This window comes from Herpailurus yagouaroundi, unplaced genomic scaffold (assembly GCF_014898765.1).
Source record: "Herpailurus yagouaroundi ecotype Mexico unplaced genomic scaffold, PumYag 195, whole genome shotgun sequence".
In the NCBI taxonomy this organism is placed as follows: Eukaryota; Metazoa; Chordata; class Mammalia; order Carnivora; family Felidae; genus Herpailurus; species Herpailurus yagouaroundi.
Genome location: NW_024412426.1, coordinates 16,121,050 through 16,144,201, shown reverse-complemented (window position 1 = coordinate 16,144,201; position 23,152 = coordinate 16,121,050). Strand labels below are relative to the sequence as shown.

At 45.5% G+C, this 23,152-nt stretch overlaps 1 protein-coding gene across 4 annotated transcripts in view; it reads left to right on the top strand.

Moving 5' to 3' along the window:
* The window catches only part of BRINP2 (BMP/retinoic acid inducible neural specific 2), a 127,504-nt gene that overhangs the window by 54,766 nt on the left and 49,586 nt on the right, over window positions 1–23,152 (top strand). For all 4 annotated transcript variants that reach the window (XM_040446699.1, XM_040446701.1, XM_040446700.1 and 1 more), the window contains exon 2: window positions 7,860–8,209. In XM_040446699.1, the coding sequence (XP_040302633.1) occupies window positions 7,938–8,209 (272 nt within the window). In that variant the 5' untranslated portion in view covers window positions 7,860–7,937. The remainder of the gene's footprint in view (window positions 1–7,859; window positions 8,210–23,152) is intronic.

Below are 23,152 nucleotides of genomic sequence, written 5' to 3'. Positions count from 1 at the left end.
TATGAGGAGGCATGAGTATTGTTATCCTTTTTGAATATACATCACAGAAGAGGAAACTGAGGCCAGGGAGCTGGAGCCAGCGTGAGAAGCCGGGCAGTTCGACTCGCTGGCCTAGGCTTGTGGCGCTTGTCCGTGGACCCGCTGGCGGGGGTCTCGGTGTGTGGCAGAGGAGGGCGGATGTATCTCAGGGCCACAAGGAACTGCTGTTCTTTCCTAAAGGAGTATAATGGAAGTGGTTTCGAGGAAGGTTGATCTGCATGGAGACCAGGTTTTAAAGGCTTCGAAATAGACCACCTTTCGCTTAGAGGTTCTGTTTGATCAGCACTGCCTTCTTTCCCTTTTCTGGAGGCCTCCGTGACCTCAAGAGAAGCTCCCGGGGCACAGGGGCCTCCCTGGTCGCACACCGCGACCCGGGCCTTACCGCGTGAGGCTGTGGGCAAGGCTGTCAGGTGGCTTGTCTCTCCAAGGAAGGTGCCAAGGACATCCCCCAGGCGCGTACGAAGCCTCTACGACTGACAGATGAGTCCGCCCTTGACAAGTGAAGGGCTGGTTATCACACAGCAGAAACCTATAAATTTGGAGCCTACAAAGTCTAATTGTCACTAAAGCTGTGTGTGTGCGTGCGCGCATGGGCATACGCGTGTGTGTCGTTCTTTTAAACTCCTAGGACCCCCAAGTCCTATACTTTCTTCCTGTTCCGTGAGGGCAAGTTCTGGGTCTGTGCATCAGATTTAGTGCCATCACCTAGGACATTCCTTGTGCATAGGAATTGCTTAACAACGGGCTGTTTGAAGGACAGAAGTGGGTGAGGATGAGGACATCTGCGCTTTAGGTCTTGGAGTTGGAATGTCTGAGTGTCCCTTCTGCTTCTCCGGAGTGACCTCGGCGAGGCCCTTCCCCTCTTCCACCCTCTCCTCTCAGAGGTCTCAGATGAATGTAAGAACATTTAGGAAACAGTCATTATAATTAGCTCTTACCTTTGCGCACATAATCATTAATCTTGCTCCCCTGATCTTATGCAGGGAGGATATCCATATGCCTCACCTATTTTAAGTTGTTTCCTGACCAGCGGTCGGGAAATGCAGCAAATGTAGTAGCTTGATGGTTCCAGGCCGGTTCTGGGGGAGAAACCGAAGGTTGTGTCACGGAGCCTACAGCAGACATGGCCGTCGGGGTGTGACATCTGCCTGGGCTCACACGGGGAACGACGGCCAAGACGGAAGCTCTCGGAAGTGCAACCAGGAGCCTATGACCAGGGCAAACGCGCCGTGGAGGCTGGAGCTCATCCCGACGAGAGGGGAGACTGAAAGTCACTGAGGTGAACTAACAGCACTCCACATCTACCTGCCCTTTAGGAATCTCCACCCCAGAACGCCCTGTCATTTCTCTTGTCTGTCCGCCCTTTCTAGACAAAGGGGAGGCCGAATTCACACCAAGATGTGGTGGAGGACAAGAACAAATCACGCTTTCTGTGCGTTTCTACCAAAGACACCCTCAGATTTAGTCAAGAAAACATCTCCTCAATAGAGTTGGCCAATTAACCACTCAAATGGCTTGAAAACTTATTTAATGTCACTGCCTAATCATTTTATGAAATGTCACTGCTCCAACGGGCAAGGATTTTGGCTTTATACCTCACTTTTTATATGCTTCACTCCCTTCCTGAAACAGAGTTTCCTCCCAAATAGGACTGAAATCTTAATGCCTTTCCCCATATATTTGCGCCCCTTGTATTTGCATAGAATAATGGAATTTCGGCACTGGGCAGGATCCTAGGGATCATCTTACCTCTGAAATCAATTCACTGATGACCAGAGGACGCTCCCAGAGGGAAGTGACTTGCTCCCAAGGGAACCTGTATAAGTGGCAAAGCCTACGTAGTTTTATCGATGTGAATCATGTTAAGGGATACCGGAGGATCTGAAGAGGGTAGACCTGGGGGCGGCTGGGTGGCTCAGTTGGTTGAGCGTCCAACTTCAGCTCACGTCATAATCTCATGGTTTGTGGGTTTGAGCCCCACTTTGGGCTCCGTGCTGACAGCGCAGAGCCTGGAGCTGGCTTCAGATCCTGTGTCTCCCTCTGTCTCCACCCCTTCCCCACTTACTCTGTCTCTCTCAAAAATAAATCACCGTTAAAAAATGCTTTAAAGCAGGTAGACATTGATCTACCGCTGAAACACCTGATTCCCTCTTGCAGCTCACATCCATTCCTGGCCTCAGCATTTTCATCTGTTAAAAGGGGATAAAATCTGGAAGATGAAGTTCAAGTGTAATTGTATCACCTGTGCTTCTTCGTAAGCAGTAACTGCCACACAAATATGAAGTGATTTATGCTGGCATTTATTAATGACCATTGTTGATAGAATGAATGATTTTGTTAATTATAATGACACTTTCTATTTCTCCTTCTCTTCTGGACTCTAACAGCAGCTTAGCTTGGCCGTGCCCTCAACTCCTCTGATAAGTGACCTTCCCTCTAGACTAGTTTTCAGAGAGGAAACTCTACTTCTTTAAAAATTTTTCTTTTAATTAGGCTTCACGCCCAGGGTGGAGTGCATTATGGGGCTTGAACTCACAACCCTGAGATAGAGACTAGAGCTGAGATCAAGAGTAGGACGCTTAACCAACCAAGCCACCCAGGAGTCCTGAGGAGACTCTATTCCCATCTCATTTGCCAAGATTTAGCACGGGAGCAGCGGACGCCCCAGATCCTAACTGCTCTGCATATCGACAGGTCCGGGCATAAATGGAGATTGAGACCACCAGGAGAACATGACACTGTCCCCCCCTCCCCCAGGTCCTCAGCTGGTTGACAGAGTGGTGGAGATACGATTCTCTCCATTTCTAAGGCCGCACTGCCTGCTTCTCACGTGACTTGGTCTGTACTTGATTTTCTCTGTTGGCAAAACCGTAATCCCTTTTATTCACGGCTCGATGAACTTATTTCACTTGTGCCTTTGGTCCAAGGCTAATTTATTATTTGTGTAGGTGTAAAACTCTGTCGTAGGTGTAGTGTAAGTAAATGGAATTATTTGGCTCTCACAAGTACATTTGTATTTTGTTCCTCAAGGAGCTAGCTCAGCCATGACTTTAACAATACTCACGCGGAACATGGAGGTTTACTTACACAGTCAGCTTTAGCATGAAACGACCCTTGGAAGCATTGTGGGGAAGGTGCTAATTGTTTCAACCTGCTGAATATTAGCAATCCCACCAGAAGTCAGGAGAATTGAGATGGTTATAATTTGCTGGACGTTTGCTGTTACAAAATCCCTGGTGATATTATTTGTGGAGCGTAAACAGGAAATGGCCCCAGAGCCCTTCCCCTGAAAGAGCCTAGTTCTCGCACAACTGTCAGTGCAGCCGTTACTTTGTCTCTTTTTTTTTTTAAAGGTGAGGGAACACAGTCTAGAGATGTTTTAAGAGAAAGTTTTGAAACCGGTTGAAAACTTCTCCCTCTTGAAAAGAGATCTTTTCGTCAGGATGTCTTCAGATGCCGAGGAAAAGCGACGAAGCGGAAGCCGTAGGATTCCAAGGCCAAATGTTTCCTGGGAGCAGTCAGCGCTGCATTCAGGCGATCCTGCTGCACTCAGCAGACTTGGCCCCGGCAATCAAAACCATTTGATTCCAAAGCTGATACTCCTAGAACCAGGCAGGTTCCAGCACATTGTGAGCTCTGAAAAACCTAATTACAAAGAATGGCAAGAAGCACACATTGACGGAACGTATCTCCTTTCTTTCAAAGAGCACACAGCCTTTCACACCTGTCCTCAGAAAACTCCTGATTGGCAGGCGAGGTGGCGGCCGCCACTGCCCCCCCCCCCCCCCCACCTCCGTGTCAGAGCACAGGGCCCAAGAAGTTCAGGAGCTGAGTCAATGCCACGTGTTGTCCCTGGCTCACCGTGATCCCTCTATAAAACGCGCGGAACTGAGTCGTCACATAAATTTGAGGACGAACTATGTGTGAGGGCTGGAATGATAAAAGCAAAGACCTGAACTCTGACCTTGAGGGGTCTGTAATCTAGACAGCAGGGGGGGCGGTGGAGGTGAACAGCACCACTCTGCTCAGGAAACTGCCATGCTAGCTTTCTCGCGTGCCGAGAACAACAGATGGTTCTTCCTCAGGGAGCACGGAAACCCCTCACCAGACCAGGCTTTTGCACAGGACGGGAGAGGAGTATTCCCATCTATTATGTTGTCTGTATTATTTTTTCTATTGCTGTGGAATGAATTGCCACTAATGTTGTGGCATCGAGCAGTACAAATTTACGGTCTCGCGGTTTCTGGGGGGTCAGGAATCCGGGTATGGGTTAGCTGGGTCCTCTTGCTCCAGGTCTCACCTGACTGAAATCAAAGTGTCAGTCAGGGAAGCGGTGCTTCCCTGGGGCCCCGGGTTTTCTTCCAGGCTCACGTGGCTGTTAGCAGAATTTGTTTTCTTGGGCTATGACTGTCATTCTCATTTTTTTTTTTTTTTTTTTTTTACTAGGTGTTGACAGGGAATCGCTCTCAGTTCCTAGAGGCGACCCACAGTCCCTTGCTGCATGCCCCCCAACAGGCCATTTACAGTATGGCTGTTTGCCTTCTACACATCACCAGGAGCTTGTCTCTCTGACACTTCACTTTCTTTTAAGGGTTCTCATTCTCCTGATTAGGTCAGGCCCACCAAGGATACTTTCCCCTTTGAACAACTCAAAATTAAGTGATTAGTAACTGATTAGTAGTATCTGGCCATATTCATAGGTCCTGCCTCCACTCAAAGGGAGCAGATTATGCAAGGCGTGCACAGAAGGACATGGAGATTATGTGGGGGAGTGCACAGAAGGACATGGGAGTCCTGGGGGCCATTTAAAAAAAATTTTTTTTTTCAACGTTTATTTATTTTTGGGACAGAGAGAGACAGAGCATGGACGGGGGAGGGGCAGAGAGAGAGGGAGACACAGAATCGGAAACAGGCTCCAGGCTCTGAGCCATCAGCCCAGAGCCCGACGCGGGGCTCGAACTCACGGACCGCGAGATCGTGACCTGGCTGAAGTCGGACGCTTAACCGACTGCGCCACCCAGGCGCCCCTGGGGGCCATTTTAGAATCCTGTCTTCCACAGTGTTCTCCCACCGGTCCGTGCGTTTCCACTTCATAGTGTTTGCTGCCTTGGCCTGCGGAGTCAAGTAGCCCCAGTCTCCAAAATGACCCTTCTCCCTTCCCCTCCGTCAACATGCCTTTAAAAACAGAACAGTATTTTATAAGAGGAATTAATCACCAATAGAGCTTCAGATAATGGAGCGAGTCCTTGCTTTTGTGTAATCAATGCTTAGCATAGTGTCTTAGGAGTTCCCAATTTATGCTTCTCAAGAACTGAATGTGTGAATGATCAAATGAGAAATATTTTGGGCATCCTCATCAGATTACATCCTGTAAAAACAAGTCCTGCCCCCCCCCCCCATGTGCGAGGCAGACTCCTTTCAGTTTATATCACTTTTCCCCTGATTCAAGAGTAATGCATGCTTATTATAAAACACTCAGGGATTTTTCTTCCTTCTATGATTTTATTTTTTATATTTAACTTTTTAATCCATCTGGAACTAATTTCCCAATGCGATGTTTAAAATATTCCATCCCCTACCCAATTAGTCTGTAATGTTTTCATATGGATATGTGTATGCTTAGCTCTTGTTGATAATGAGCTCTATTTTTGAGCTGTCTGTTCTATGTCATTGATCTGCCCATCCAGTTTGTGTGTCAGCATCACCTATTTTAATGATCAGAATTCTGTGCTATGTTCTGAGACCCAGTAAGGCAGGTGTCACCTCCGTGTTCTTCTTTTGGCCTCTGTCCCGACCAGTGCACGAAATGAGGGTCTGTCTTGTGGTGGCTCCGGCTCTTTAGGTAGGCACAGCCTTCTTGGCAAGGTCTGGACATGGAACCAGATCTAAGCTCATATTCTGTGCATATTCTCTGCATCTTCCTAGCGCAACTCCGCCGAGTCCCGGTGAGAGGCAAACCTGTAATAATCGCGCCATTGTAACAAACTTACTGTGAGAATCAACTGGGGCAGCTTCTAAGAATCACCCAGCACAGGGGTGCCTGGGTGGCTCAGTTGTTAAGCGTCTGACTTTGGCTCAGGGCGTGATCCCGCGGTTTGTGGGTTCGAGCCCCACGTGCGGCTCTGTGCTGACAGCTCAGAGCCAGCCTGGAGCCTGCTTCAGATTCTGTCTCCCTCCCTCTGCCCTTCCCCTGCTTGCGCTCTGTCTCTCTCTCTCTCAAAAATAAACATTAAAAAAATTTTTTTTAAAAGAATCACCCAGGACTACATAGTAGGTGGTCAGTACCTCCTAGCTGGGGTGGAGGAGTGAGTCTGAAGGTGCATATTCTCATGCATCCTTCCAAGAGGAGGCCACAACCCTCCTGAAAGCATCCTGTACAAACGCTGAGGCTTGGGTCTCTCACACGCGGGCCAGCCTTTAGGCTTTGCGTATCAGGATTCATGCTTGGCCCCGCCTCCCGGAAGCCTCTTCAGGGCTCACACCGGTCCAAGGGAAGTCTGGTGGTTTTGTTGAACTGGAGCCATTGCAGACGACACTGGGGACTCTGGAAGGGGGCGTGAATCAGATGCTGAAGGCTACTTTGTCTGCCCTTACAGGGCTCTGGAAGTACCAGAGAATTAACATCCTTGTTTCATCCCCAAGGAAAGAGCCTGTCTCCTTGGTTTTGGCAGCCAGAGAAAGTCCTCAAGGCCACAGATTACAGGTCCTGGGGGGTAGGGTTAGAAGGCATCCTAGCACATTCTAGCACTGAAGTGCTCCTGGCGAGGGGAGACGGCATGTGCTGTTCAAGATCTGAGGGACAAATGCAATTGTAAGGACCTCCATAGGATCGAATCAGTCCTCTGTGTCTGCCCAAAGGTTTGTAAAGATGACTGTTTATTCTTAGACAAGGTGCAGGCGCTGGAGATCGAAGGCCATATGAAATATGAGGAGTCACAGGCAGTCAGGAGTTTTGAAGGCCAGAATCTTCTTGCCTGGCCCCTTCCCTTCTACTCAGAGAAGGCCGGGCATATGCTCATTCACTCCTTCAAGGAGGGTCTCTAAACGCCAGCTGTCTGCTCTCGGGACCTGGGACAGAAGAATACACAGCCCTGCCATCAGGGAGCTCCCATGCCCTGTGGAGACAGAACTATAGGCCTCGTGTGCACTCGGATCTGCTCTCTGATGGTAGGCGATCCGATTTCCCGCTCTAACGCCATTCCTGTGCGGCCTTCAGTAAGAGGGAATCGGATCCTGAAAGCTGGAAGGAGTCTTAGATATTATCTCATCAAGCCCCTTTATTTTCTGTAGGAGAAAACTACAGCCAGAGAAGGGGAGTGGTTTGTTCAAGTTCCCCCAGCTTCCCAGCAACCACGGGACCTCCCTACTTCTGTGCCGCACGCTTGGCTGCCCGAGAAGCGGGGTCTCCGTTCACCTGGCCTCAAGCTTTCCGAGGCAGCGGGGGCGCTGTGGGGCTGCGACGGACCCCCAGCGAACATTCTGAGGGAGGGAGACAGAAGCAGAGGGCGTTGAGTCAACACAGGAAGGGAAGCAATTTACTGGAACGGCTGGGCAGACCTCCAGGGTTCAAAAATGTGGTTTCTTCCTTCCCTCTTTATCTCCCTAACCCTCACGCTCACATGTGTGAAAACGAGGACGGCGGTCTTCCCCCTAGGATTGTTTTAAGGATCGAAGGGAACACGTGCCTCGAGCACTTTGCCCAGGGCCTGCGATGAGGAGGTGTCGTTAGCATAAGGGGGTTCCTGACGTGCGAGGCGCACAGGCCCGTGCGGGCTGAGACCAGGGTGTCCAACTGACATCGCCGTGTCGGACTTTTCTAGTTCCAGGAGCCCTGGAGGAGCGGCACAGAGCGGGGGAGCGTGGCGAGAGAATGAAGAAACCAACCGCCCGGGAGAAGCATGAGGCGGCAGTGCGGCACTCGGCTTAGAGGGCTCGGGCGGGCGGCGGCCCCATGGGCAACCCTGCTGGCGCTGGGCCTCCCGGGCTGGGTGCTGGCGGTCTCGGCCACGGCCGCCGCCGCCGCGCTCCCCGAGCAGCATGCCCCCTCCGCCGGCCAGCCGCCCCTGGACTGGCTCCTCACCGACCGCGGCCCCTTCCACCGCGCCCAGGAGTATGCCGACTTCATGGAGCGCTACCGCCAGGGTTTCACCACCAGGTACAGGATCTACAGGTGAGTGGGGCCCGGCGGGTCAGGACCCGAGCCAGGCAGCACCCCCGCGCCCCCCCCCCCCCCCCCCCCACCACCGTCGGGAGCTGCAGGTGCTGTGCCAGCTCCCCGTGCCCCCAGACTGAACTGGGGGAGAGGGCGGGGGAGCAGCCGGCAGGGAAAATAAGCCTCCCATGTTGGTTTTTAAAAAAAGAAAGAAGAAAACACATACAAGCTGGAAAACCTGCTGATGCCTCCTGGGGAACTGAGCAAAAGGGTTTCTATTTATAGGCTGTGCTGCTTATAAATTGAGGACAAACCAGGCAGCATGGAGTCAGCGTGTGGCCCGTGCTGCCGCAGGAGGTCAGAGTCAAATGCTGGGGCCGGGTTTTAACTAATGGGTTAGATACTTTCATGAGTTGTAATTACCTAGACATGCAAATGAAGGAAGGGCAGCTCCAGCTCCTGCCTTCGAGGTCGGGGGAGATCTTCCAGGTCAGGGGGCAAGTCTGCCCTCACCCTTGTCCCCACCACAGCCACGGCTGGCCTTGTGCGTGGACAAGGGCTATGTCTTCTTGGCCCTTTAGGCCCATCGTGGGGAGTGTCGGAGCTGAAAGTCAGCCATGAGGCTGGCCGGGCTCATCTGATGACGGATGAACCTGGCTGCTGGACCAAGCACGTCAAAAATAGAAGGGTTCTCAAAATCCTCACCTTCGGTGACCCAGCCAGCCTCAGGGCTCCCACGAGTGCATCTCTGAACAAAAACTTCCCCTTCATCCCTCTGCCCACTCACCCTGTTGTCACCGCTCTTTTGTCCTCTTCACCTTGCCCGTGGCCTTCAGACAGCCCTGGGAGCTTTGCTGAAAGTTTCTTCTTTTATCAAAGACATCTATTTTTCCAATTACAAATTAGTTTCTAATGCAACAGAAAGAGAGAAAATAGGAAGAAGCACAAAAAGAAAGAAAACCAGGACGTCCCTTGTTCCTTTTAGCAACTAGAGGTTGCTATTGTTAACCGTTTGGCACGTGCATTTCTAGTCACATGAACATACTGAAATTTTCGGCCCCCTTGCTAGATCGTGCACTTTTCATGGCTTATGCACACGAGTTCATTCAATCCTTACAACAGTCCTACGTTGGAAGGACAGTTATTATCCGCTTTTTACAGATGAGCTCATTGAGGTCCAGAGAAGTTAAGGAACTTGAGGAAGGGCACACAGCTAGTAAGGGTGGAGCCAGGATTAGCTTCCTTGTAGCCAGACTCCAGAATCTGGGTTCTTACAGTATATTTAGAGACATTTTTCTGTTTCTGGGAGTTTTTTAAAGTTTCTGCGATAACCATGCAGTCTGTGTAGGCTAGTATAAGGTCTCAGAAATAAGGTTTCAGGGTATTCATCCCTGGAAGGTTCCCAAATGGTAAGAGCAGCCATTTATAGAAGCTGTTCTCCTGGGTTCCCACACGTGGATGCAGAGGAAGGGACAAGATCAGGCATTTGAGGGGCTGGTACAGAGAGAAAGTCCGCTCTCAGGAGCAACCCACCCGGCTCTCCTTTCAGACCCTTTCTCTTTCTTCCATCGTGCTTGGATCCGGTCTGGTCTTGGACGGGATTGCAGTTCACAGTCTGCTTCAGTGGCTCTGGTCCGCGCCATCCTCTAAAGACTATGGAAGAAATTTGCTGGGGCCACTGAGGCAGAATGCCGCCAACTCGGGCTGGGAGAGGCAGAGTTAACGCCGGCTCAGGTGAAGGTAAATGGGCAGAAGAGTTTGACTTGACTTTCAGTAAATGTACAAGAAACTGAACATATGCACCCCCCCACAAATTGTCTATAAAGTAAATTCAGAATAATGATTCTCTTTATTAAAGAATTTTTTTTCCCATCCTCAGAGACAGGGGAAGAGAGAGAGAGAGAGAGAGAGAGAGAGAGAGAGAGAGAGAAAATTCACCCTAGAATGTATTTAAGCAGCAAATCCCTCCAGTCCAGGGAAACAAGATTTAATTTACCTTAGACTTTTCAGTTCATCCCAATCTTTTAGAAGCACTTTTTTTTTTTTTTTTAAGTATATTGGAACTGAAATGTTAGGCTGGGAATCCCAACACCACCATCCACTTCAAAGGGCTATAGAAACTGGAGTGAATAAACTATCACTTCTCCCTGAGTAGATTTTTCTTCTCATTGAGTCCCAGCCCCAAGCCTGGCAGCCGCTGGATGCTTGGGCGGGAGCTCCGAGCTGGCCCATGGGGAGTGTCTGTAATCACTTCTGCACCATCAACCGTTCTATCAGCTGGCAATGGTTTTCTGATCACTTAATGTGACAAGCTCTCACACTGTGCCATTCTGTTTCTCTGGGGTCAGTTATTGCACATGAACCTGTACTTGGGGAAACAGTAACCAGTCATTCTGACAGGAATGCGGCATTCTGATGGGTGACCCTCTGGTGGGGCGAAGAGAGAATGGTCACACACGGCTGCTCCATGAGCATTCTGGGAGTTTTGCCTTTAGTTATTAAGCAAGATGGTGGATCCATGGATACTGTTGTAGGGATCTACATTACTCCTGTGGGAATTCATTTTGATCCCTTCCTCTTTTGTCTCCAGTGGCAATTCTCTCTGGCAAATTCAAGATGTTGCTTACTTTGACTAAAGTGGTCACAGAAAACTGGTAAAATACACATTGAGGGTCGTCCCCAGTGACCCGAAGGGCATTTTGTCTAGAAGGGCAGAGAGAGAAAATGCTTACAGGAAACATCAGTTCTGTGGTGAAATCCTGGGTTTCAAATGGCATTAGTGTTTTATTTGTTTCTTGAAGAAAGTTTTCAGGAGGTGGAAATCAAATGGTATCCACATGTGCCTTCCGTAGAAGAAAGGAGATGAACTGTGGTGTGGGAAGAAGAAGACCTCCCAGTGCGGCTAGAATGTTTGGTGCAGAGGCCGTGAAGCTCTCTCACACAATGAGAGAGAGGCCCTCCTTCTCTTGTGTGTAAACAGATCATAACTGGCAAAAAGCAAGTTTCTAATATTAAGCTCGGAATCCCATCTATTCTTACGTGGATATCAGAGTGTGCTCTCCCTTTGAGAAGATGCCTGATTGTTCTAGAATAGCTTTGGCCTCTAACCGTGGGCCCCTGGAGATTGTTGCCCTGTCTGTTTCAAGTTTGTATTCATGTAGGCATAGATGCTTCAGAGTGAAAGTTCTGGAGCCAGATGACCCGGGTTCTAATCCTGGAGCTGCAGCTCCCTAGCTGTCTGTTGTTGGGGAAACTGTATAATTGCTTTGTTCCCCAATGTCTTTATTTATAAAACCAGGACAATAATAGTTGTCTACCTAAAAGATTGATGTGAAAATTAAGTTAGTTAATTGATGTTAAGCACCTAGAACAGTATTTAATGAATATTCCCTATTATTAGATTGTCCTCAACAAATATTAGCCAATGAAAGAATGGTAATGAGGTAAGAGCCATGGGTGCTTTGTGATAATGTCTGCTGAAGTCTGTCCACATTCAACAGACTATATGACGAGGAGGGGGAAAAAGCATATTAACCTTTATCCTTCAATCTCTCTCTCTTTGGGAGAGGAAACCAACCAAAGGATGAATGAATCATCTCTGGGGCGCACACTCACTGGTCCCCACAGGTAAAAATCTTTCTCCTGCAGTCAGGGCTTGTTAACTGAGCAGGTCTTCCTCAGGACATCCTACAGAAGCCAGTCACTGCCAACTTCTTGTCCCCAGGGACAAAACGAGCAATCTCGGCATGGCACTGTTATAAGAAGAAAGACAATAGGCACTCTTGTCAAGCCTTCCTAAATAACAGAATGGGCTTGGCCATGATACCCAACTTGGGGCAAGCTTTTAAATGCCATTAATCAACCTCTCCCCATGTCCTCCAGCCCTGTTAGATCAAGATCTGAGCAATCAGCCCATTTCTCAGACTCTGCCCTTAACAGGCTAGTCATAAGAGCTAGAGGAGCAGAGCTCTTATCTCTAATTCCATCTGTGACCGCCATGCCCCCTCCCTTGCTTGACTCCATAGCCCCCACTAGAAATACACATAAGTGCTCCACCTCTCACAGCAGCCCTGTGAGGCAGATGGGGGCTGTTAGGGTCCAAAGCAGTGAGATGGACTTGTTCAAGGTCACAGCCAGAAATCGCACCCAGGGCTCCCGACATCAGGTCTCCTGCCCATTACTCTAGCCCATGCCACTTCCCTCTGACTGGTAAGTGCATCTTCATTATACCACGCAACCTAATCAGGCACCTAAATTGAGCTGATGCAAATGTAAATATGGTTTCTCGAAACACTCTAGCGGTAATGTTCCATTCTCCCCTTGCTACAAATCAAAGTAATGAGCAGTCTGGTTTTTTTTTTTTTTTTATTTCTTTTTGTATTAAAGCTTTAATAGAGAGATAATCATGGGATTGGAAAAAATCCAAGCCACTATGATGAAACGCTTGAAACTCGGAAAGAATAAATTAAAATTAAGAGAGAAAAGTTAGAAATCATACAGAACAATGAGCATAATATGGTGGTTGGGAGGAAGGCAAAACTAGGTATAATTCCAAATTATTGATCTTAGTCATTATTGCCTCCGTTTCTATCTGCTGCTTGTTTAGGAAGGAAGGGTCTGGGGCTACATTAGAAGCCTTTGGGGAGGAAAATGAACAAACAAACAAAAAAGAAATTAAATAGGTGTCATCATTGACAGAAAGGATATTAAACTTTCATCATATTCTGGGCAAATTTTGCAGATTTTGAGAACCAAAGTAGAACAAAGCTGGAAAACGAGAGAGGGGAGTGATACCCAAAGGTAGGTAGCATTGAGGCAGGAATGCATTTTTAGCAGGTGCATCTGGAAATATCCAACGGGGCAAGCAGGGACAGAACCGGATGATGTGGTGAGTTAGGGCAGTGAAGGCAAAGAACTTTTCAGTAGACACCAGAGCAATAACCCTAAGAAAAGACAATCTTTGTGCAATTCATCAGGATGAAAAATAAGATTTGGCAATAGCTCACATGTGAGGGAAGTGAGAAACAGGAACAATCAAATGTTTGATCCGTGCTGCTCCAAGCGTGCCTGGGGCACCTGCAGCATCTGTGATAACGTGAGAGCTTGTAAACACTACGGGATCCCGGGCCTCACCCCAGACCTACAGAATCAGAATATGCATTTTAACAAGAGCCCCAGACGAACAGTATGACACGAAAGCTTGAGAAGTACCATATCTGATTGCACTAAGAGCTTGGGAGGTAGAGAGAAGAGCAGGACTGAGCAGGGTGGAGAAGGACAGAAGCCTCCGTGGTGAGGCAGCATCCCCCACGATGCGTTAGTATTTACTGGAGATGTTACAAATGAAACAGAATAGTAGTCAAGGGAGGTTAAGTTCAGGAATTATTAGTGCCAAGGCCCATGAACGTGTAAGAATAGATCCAGCAGCTGGGAGACAAGTTGAAAAGCAGAAAAGGCTGGAGGGCCTAGAAGCAGCCTGTGGGTGCCTCCCGGGAGATGGAGAGGTGAGGAATCGGAAAGCAGCTGTGGAAGCAGTCACACAGGAGGAGCTCCAGAGCTGATTTATCATCCGGACCACGTCTCACGGACTAACAAATACTGATTTGGATAAACAGCGAACCCTGGGAGAGGCACCATCTCCAATTAAGAGATCACAATCCACATAAATAAACGGCAACCAAAGGCAACCTCAGGCTGCCTGGGTAAATCCCAGTGATTTCCGAGGCGTTCATTACAGCAACTGAGGTAGAGACGGGCTGTGTTATCATGCAGCTTCAGGGCACCGCGAGGGAGGCCGTGCTTCTCAGGTGGACGGGACAGGCAGGAAGAAGGGGAGCTCTTCTGGAGAGAGGGCCTCACCCAAGTGAACTGGTTGATCTCTCAACTTCTCACTGGATCCATATTTTGACAAGGGAGCTGTGATGGAAGGAGAGAAATGAATGGTCTACAAACTAGAAAAAGACCCACAAATTAGAGCAAAATTAGAGGCAAGGTGGCAACGATGAGCCTCTAGTTCTGGTAACAGGTGCTATTTTTCTGTTCACAGGTGAGGCGTCAGGAAAGGGACAGAACAAAACATTTAGAATTTACTTTAACCAAGAGTTTGGTGCTAGCTAAAGGTACAGCACTTCTGACATATAGGATCTAATCTGGGCTGTGGACCCAGATTAAGGAATGAGCCTTTTCCTCACCCAAGGAATTTCCTTCCCGAAATGTCTGGAAGGCCCCCGAATCGGGTGTCGCATAGCCTCATCCTCAGACGTCAGGGTCCTGTCTCGGACTGTGATGTGGAAACATACTACACAATGCCACAGACATATACGAAGCTTCCATTGTGTAGAAATAACTGAATGAGAAAGTGTTCTCTCTTGGAGCAAGAAGAAACAGCACATAAATAATTGCAATTTAAGAGCATTACACAGAGCAAAATTCAATCAGTATTTTTGAGGGCCGACTCTGTGCTTGTGCTTCTACAAGATTGCGATCATACACCATGACAAGGAAGGACACAGTTCTTGATCTGATGGAACTTACAGATAAGTACGTTTGGAGAACCCTGCACAGAAAGGTCAAGGAAAGCTGGAATCAAAGGGAAAGTATAGACCAAACTCTGATGAATGAGAGGAAACTGTCCAGGTGGAGAGCTGGGGGAATGCTGTGGTGGGCACGGGAGCAGTGTAGCCAACGTCCTGGGAGCACAAATTGTGGTTTAGAAACTAGGCAGCCAGGCTCAGGTATTTAATGTAGATGTCAAGAAGCATGTGACTGTGTCTCTCCTTCACCTGCTCTGTGACACTATGTTATTTCTGCCGTGACTTGTCCCTCCAAAATACCAAAAGGGCCTCTTAGGCACTGGCTTCTTCCAGCGTTCAATTTCAAAACACTCGCACCTGGAGGGGCACGGATTACTCATGTATTAGAGACGGGTAAAAATGAAGTAGAAGTAATTGTGTATCCAGAGAAGGTAGAGCCAAATGCAATTCCTTCCATTTCTACCTTGGAGAAAAGGGATATGAATGTTCCCCTGGTGAAAAAATGGTAAGCAGTGCTTTAAGGCCCAGTAAAGCTACTGGTTCATCTGAAAATCCTGCATCATTTATGCTTAAAAAATCAAATTCAGGTTAAGTTTACCACACTGTGTATTTGCTCACTCGGTCCTCTTACAAGTATTTACGGAGAGTCTCCTTTGGGCAAAACATGATTCTGGGTATGATGGCAGGCTACAAAAGAGAGAAACCAGGGTTCTGCTGATTTCTAGGAGTTCAGTGGTCCAGTTTGAATGACAGTCCACACACTGGAGGACATGTTAGAAGGTTGCATTTCATGCTGGGGAGAAGAAGACATTTAGTACATTCTCGATGATTGATGGACAGATTTGGCCCATAGATGCTGTGTCAGAATGAATTCTCGGGATGCCAGTTCCAGTTTCCCCGAGGGCAAAACGACTCTCGTCCCAAATGTTTTTATGTCTTTGAGGGCTATACCCAGGTTGTCCACCCTGGCTTGAAACAAGATTACAAAGATGGTCTGTGAAGAGAAAATGTAAAAATAAATATGTGCAAGAAATGAAGGGAAAAATCCAGGATGGCCAAGGGGAGAAAAGCAAGATCAGTTTTGTTTTCAGAGGAGATTTAGTAGTGAGATCTTGAGTCAGTCGGGCAGAGAAAAAGAGGATTAATTTTTGCTTCGAGAAATAATTAATTTTATTCATGAATGAATTGCTGCTTAGAGCCGTGTGTATGAGTGAGGTAGGCTTCATCTAGAAACCATCACGACACAGATGCTGGCAGACAGGGACACTGGCTCGTCATGTGGTCTTTTCCTTTTCTTTTTCTTTTTTTATTTTTTCTCCTCAAGAGAAGAGCTTTTTCTGGGTCAGGGATTCTCATTTTTTTTCCTTTATTCCGCTTCTGCCACATTTATCCTACCTCAGGGCTTCCCACATCTCCCACAAGAAAATTATTTCAGTCCCGTGTTGCTTAGAACAGTGAATGGCACGTGGCAGGGCATTTATTCATTCAGCACATATTTCCTGAGCATGTGAGTATTCTGGCCACTCCACAAGTGCTGGGGACACAGCGATGAAAGAGACGTGGCCCAGGCCTCAGGGGGCTCTGCCCTCAAGGAAGATTCACCGGAGCAGGTGGCTGGAGGTGGGGTCTCTGAAGCGGCACAGGGTGCTGCGTGTGGGGAGTGTGGTTCCCACACCAATCCTCCACCTCTTCCAGGATTAGAAGCAGGTGAGTGTACTCACAAGGTGCTGAGGGCAAGTAGAACACATTTATTACCATCAAGCTGGGTGAGAGATGAAGGTCTGGACCCGAGTCAGAGGCAGGGTTCCTATCCCCACCATCCATCCCTGACTCAAAGTAGAGCCAACTGGAGCCCGCTGGTGACCTTGGCTGGACTGATCTGCCCAATCCTAAGCAAAGCCACTGGAGGAGGCATCGCTGGATATTGTAGATGGGCCAGTTCTGGTGGAGCTCCGCAAGAGCTGACGGTGAGAAGGGGGAAGCTCTCAGAGGGACTGTCGACTGGAGGGCATAGGTGACTGAGGGACAAGAACTGTTTGTGAGCAGAGATCTCAGGGCATCGACCACACAGTGATGAGTGTGAACCATAGGATAGCCGGCTCGTACCAACCTCCCCGATTTCCCCATGGGATTAGGTGGGTAGGGGGCAAAGAAAAGAGGTTGTTCTGAGAGTGCAGACATTGGGCAAAATTTCTATTTAATTTTGGAAAGAAAGCAAAATATTCTATTATTAAATATTAATGTTAATAAATAACTATAGAATTATATATATAGCTATATATATATAGTACAATTATCCTAATGAGAAACCTACAAGGGAGATGCTGTCTGTATACATATATTACAGATGAAGACACTACGTTTTACAGGATGTCATGCATCTGGTAAGAGGAAGAGCCAGAACTCAAGCCATACAATAGAAGATCTAACTATTAAGTATTATTGAATCAAATGCATAATTTTAGCCTGGGATTCTTTTTTTTTAAACATTTATTTATTTATTTATTATTTTTTAATATAAATTTTTTAATATTTATTTTAGAGAGAGAATCAGAGCATGAGCAGGGAGGGGCAGAGAGAGAAGGAGACAGGCTCCGAAGCAGGCTCCAGGCTCTCAGCTGTCAGCACAGAGCCCAACGCAGGGCTTGAACTCACGAACCATGAGATCATGACCTTATCTGAAGCCAGAAGCTTAACCAACTGAGCTACTCAGCGGCGCCTATTATTACTTTTTAATATAATTTATTGTCAAATTAGCTAACATACAGTGTATACAGTATGCTCTTGGCTTTAGGAGTAGATTCCCGTGATTCATTGCTTACATACAACACCCAGTGCTCATCCCAACAAGTGCCCTCCTCAGTGCCCATCACCCATTTTCCGCTTTCTCCTACCCTCACCCCCCCACCATCAACCCTTAGTTTGTTCTCTGTATTTAAGAATCTATTATGGTTTGCCTCCCTCTCTGTTTAAAACTGTTTTCCCCTTCCCTTACCCCATGGTATTCTGTTAACTTTCTCAAATTCCACATATGAGTGAAAACATAGGCTATCTGTCTTTCTCTGACTGATTTATTTCACTTAGCATAATACCCTCCATTTCCATCCACATTGTTGCAAACGGCAAGGTTTCATTCTTTTTCACCTCCGATTAGTATTCCATTGTGTATATACACCACATGTTCTTTATCAATTCATCAGTTGGTGGACATTTGGCTCTTTCCATAATTTGGTTATTGTTGATAGTGGTGCTATAAACACTGGGGTGCATATGCCCTTCTGAATCAGCTCTCCTTTATCCTTTGGATAAATTCCTACTAGTGCTATTGCTGGGTCATAGGGTAGTTCTATTTTAAATTTTTTGTAGAACCTCAACACTGTTCCAGAGTGGCTGCACCAGTTTGCATTTCCACCAACAGTGCGAGAGGGTTCCCATTTCTCCACATCCTCGCCAACATCTGTTGTTTCCTGAGTTGTTAATGTTAGCCATTCTGACTGGTGTGATGTGGTATCTCAGTGTGGTTTTGAATTGTGTTTCCGTGATGATAAATAACGTTGAGCATCTTTTCATGTGTCTGTTGGCCATCTGGATGTCTTCTTTGGGAAAGTGTCTATTCATGTCTTTTGCCCATGTCTTCACTGGGTTATTTGTTTTTCGGGTGTTGAGTTTGGTAAGTTCATTATAGATTTTGGATACTAACCTTTATACCATATGTCATTTGCAAATATCTTCTCCCATTCCATCAGTAGCCTTTTAGTTTTGTTGATTGTTTCCTTTGCAGTGCAGAAGCTTTTTGTCTTGATGAGGTCCCAATAGTTCATTTTTGCTTTTATTTCCCTTGCCTTCAGAGATGTATCAAGTAAGAAGTTGCTGCAGCTGGGTCAAAGAGGTTGTTGCCTGTTTTCTCCTCTAGGGTCGTGATGTTTTTCTGTCTCACATTTAGGTCTTTTATCTATTTTAAGTTTTTTGTGTGTATGGTATAAGAAAGTGGTCCAGTTTCATTCTTCTGCATGTTGCTGTCCAGTTCTCCCAGCACCATTTGCTGAAAAGACTGTCTTTATTCCATTGGATACTCTTTCCTGCTTTGTCAAAGAGTAGTTGGTTGGTCATACATTTGTGGGTCCAATTCTGCGTTCTCTATTCTTTTCCTTTGGTCTTTGTGTCTGTTTTTGTGACAATACCATACTGTCTTCATGATTACAGCTTTGTCGTAGAGGATGAAGTCTGTGATTGTGATGCCTCCTGCTTTGATTTTCTACATTACTTTGACTATTTGGGATATTTTGTGGTTCCATGCAAATTTTAGGTTTGTTCTAGCTCTGCGAAGAATGCTGGTGCAATTTTGATTGGGATTGCATTGAATGTGTAGAATGCTTTGGGTGGTATTGACATTTTAACAGTATTTGTTCTTCCAGTCCATGAGCATGGAATGTTTTTCCATTTCTTTGTGTCTTCTTCAATTTCTTTCATAAGTTTTCCATACTTTTCAGCATACAGATCTTTTCCATCTTCGGTTAGGTTTATTCCTAGGTATTTTATGGTTCTTGGTGCAATTGTAAATGGGATTGATTTCTTGATTTCTCTTTCTGTTGCTTCATTGTTGGTGTATAGAAATGCAACTCTTTTCTGTAATTGATTTTGTATCCTGCAACTTTGCTAAATGCATGTGTCAATTCTAGCAGCTTTTTGGTGGAGTCTTACAGGTTTTCCATATAGAGTATCATGTCATCTGCGAAAAGTGAATGTTTGACTTCTTCTTTGCCCCACTTTGGATGCCTTTTATTTCATTCTGTTGTCTGATTGCTGAGGCTAGGACTGCCAACGCTATGTTAAACAACAGTGGTGAGAGTGGATATCCCTGTCATGTTCCTGATCTCAGGGGGAAAGTTCTGTTTTTCCCCATTGAAGATGATATTAACTGGACTTTTCATATATGGCTTTTTTGATGTTAAGGCATGTTCCTTCTATACTGACATCTTGAGGTATTTTATTAAGAAAGGATGCTGCATTTTGTCAAATGCTTTTTCTGCATCTATTGACAGGATCATATGGTTCTTATCCTTTCTTTTATTAATGTGATGAATCACATTGATTGATTTATGAATATTGAACCAGCCCTGTAGCCCAGGAATGAATCCCACCTGATCATGGTGAGTAACTCTTTTAACATACTGCTGAGTTTGATTTGCTAGTATCTTGTTGAGGATTTTTTTTTTATTTTTTTAAATTTACATCCAAATTAGTTAGCATATAGTGCAACAATGATTTCAGGAGTAGATTCCTTAATTCCCCTTACCCATTTAGTCCATCCCCTCTCCCACCCTCTCCAGTAACCCTCTGTTTGTTCTCCATATTTAAGAGTCTCTTATGTTTTGTCCCCCTCCCTGTTTTTATATTATTTTTGCTTCCCTTCCCTTATGTTCATGTGTTTTGTATCTTAAAGTCCTCATATGAGTGAAGTCATATGATATTTATCTTTCTCTGACTGACTGATTTCACTTAGCCTAATACCCTCTAGTTCCATCCACATAGGTTCAAATGGCAAGATTTCATTCTTTTCGATTGCCGAGTAATACTCCATTGTATGTATGTATGTGTGTAATATACATTTCCATACTTTTCAGTATGGAATACTGAATATACACACATACATACATACACACACCACATCTTCTTTATCCATGCATACATCAATGGACATTTGGACTCTTTCCATACTTTGGCTATTGTTGATAGTGCTGCTATAAACATTGGGGTGCATGTACCCCTTCAAAACAGCATACCTGTATCCTTTGGATAAATACCTAGCAGTGAAATTGCTGGGTTGTAGGATAGTTCTAATTTTAATTTTTTGAGGAACCTCCATACTGTTTTCCAGAGTGGCTGCACCAGTTTGCATTCCCACCAGCAGCGCAAAAGAGATCCTCTTTCTCCACATCCTCTCCAACATCTCTTGTTGCCTGAGTTGTTAGTGTTAGCCATTCTGACAGATGTGAGGTGGTATCTCATTGTGGTTTTGATTTGTTCCTGGATGATGAGTGAAGTTGAGCATTTTTTCATGTGTCAGTTGGCCATCTGGATGTCTTCTTTGGAGAAGTGTCTATTCATGTCTTTTGCCCATTTCTTCCCTGGATTATTTGTGTTTTGGGTGTTGAGTTTGATCAGTTCTTTATAAATTTTGGATAATAACCCTTTATCTGATATGTCGTTTGTAAATATCTTCTTCCATCCCATCAGCTGACTTTTAGTTTTGCTGATTGTTTCCTTCACCGTGCAGGATGAGGTCCCAATAATTCATTTTTGCTTTTGTTTCCCTTGCCTCCGGAGACATGTTGAGTAAGAAATTGTTGTGGCCACGATCAAAGAGGTTTTTGCCTGCTTTCTTCTTGAGGATTTTGATGGCTTCCTGTCTTACCTTTAGGTCTTTCATCCGCTTTGAGTTTATTTTTGTGTGTGGTGTAAGAAAGTGGTCCAGGTTCATTCTTCTGCATGTCACTGTCCAGTTTTCCCAGCACCACTTGCCGAAGAGACTGTCTTTATTCCATTGGATATTCTTTCCTGCTTTGTCAGAGATTAGTTGGCCATACGTTTGTGGGTCTATTTATGGGTTCTCTATTCTGTTCCATTGATCTGAGCGTCTGTTTTTGTGCCAGTACCATATTGTCTTGATGATTACAGCTTTGTAGTATAGCTTGAAGTCCAGGATTGTGATGCCTCCTGCTTTGGTTTTCTTTTTCAAGATTGCTCTGGCTATTTGGGGTCTTTTCTGGTTCCATACAAATTTTAGGATTATTTGTTCTAGCCCTGTGAAGAATGATGGTGTTGTTTTGATAGGGATTGCATTGAATATGTAGATTGCTTTGGGTAGTATTGACATTTTAACAACATTTGTTCTTCCTATCCAGGAGCATGGGATATTTTTCCATTTTTTTTGTGTCTTCTTCAATTTCTTTCATAAGCTTTCTATAGTTTACAGTGTATAGATTTTTCACCTCTTTGGTTAGATTTATTCCTAGGTATTTTGTGGTTTTTGGTTCAATTGTAAATGGGATTGATTCCTTGATTTCTCTTTTTGTTGCTTCATTGTTGGTGTATAAGAATGCAGCTGATTTCTGTGCATTGATTTTATATCCTGCAACTTTGCTGAAATCATGAATCAGTTCTAGCATGTTTTTGGTGGAATCTTTTGGGTTTTCCATATACAGTATCATGTCATCTGCTAAGAGTGAAAGTTTGACCTCCTCCTGGCCAATTTGGATGCCTTTTATTTCTTTGTGTTGTCTGATTGCAAAGGCAATCCAATACTATGTTGAATAACAGAGGCAAAAGTGGATATCCCTCTCTTTTTCCTGACCTTAGGGGGAAAGCTCTTAGTTTTTCCCAATGAGGATGATATTAGTGTTGGGTCTTTCATATATGGCTTTTATGGTCTTGGGGTATGATCCTTCTATCCCTACTTTCTTGAGGGTTTTTATCAAGAAAGGATGCTGTATTTTGTCAAATGCTTTTTCTGCATCTATTGAGAGGATTGTATGGTTCTTGTCCTCTCTTTTATTGATATGATGAATCACATTGATTGTTTTGTGGATATTAAACCAGCCCTGCATCCCAGGTGCAAATCCCACTTCGTTGTGGTGAATCATTTTTTTAATGTATTGTTGGATCCGGTTGGCTAATATCTTGTTGAGGATTTTTGCATCCATGTTCAGCAGGGAAATTGGTCTATAGTTCTCCTTTTAGTGGGATCTCTGTCTGGTTTTGGAATGAAGGTAATGCTGGCTTCATAAAAAGAGACTGGAAGTTTTCCTTCCATTTCTATTTTTTGAAACAGCTTCAAGAGAATAGGTTTAACTCTTCCTTAAATGTTTGGTAGAATTCCCCTGGAAAGCCATCTGGCCCTGGACTCTTGTTTTCTGGGACATTTTTGATTACTAATTCAATTTCTTTACTGGTTTTGGATCTATTCACATTTTCTGTTTCTTCCTGTTTCAGTTTTGGTAGTTTATGTTTCCAGGAATTTGTCCATTTCTTCCAGATTGCCCATCTTATTGGTGTATAATTGCTCATAATATTCTCTTATTATTGTTTTTATTTCTGTTGTGTTGATTGTGATCTCTCCTCTTTCATTCTTGATTTTATTTATTTGGGTCCTTTTTCTTTTTTATCAAAGTGGCTAGTGGTTTATCAATTTTGTTAATTCTTTCAAAGAACCAGCTTCTGGTTTCATTGGTCTGTTCTACTGGTTTTTTGTTTGTTTGTTTGTTTCAGTAGCATTAATATCTGCTCTGATCTTTATTATTTCCTGTCTTCTACTGGTTTTGGGTTGCATTTGCTGTTCTTTTTCCAGCTCTTTAAGGTGTAAGGTTAGGTTGTGTATCTGAGATCGTTCTTCCTTCTTTAGGAAGTCCTGGATTTCTGTATACTTTCC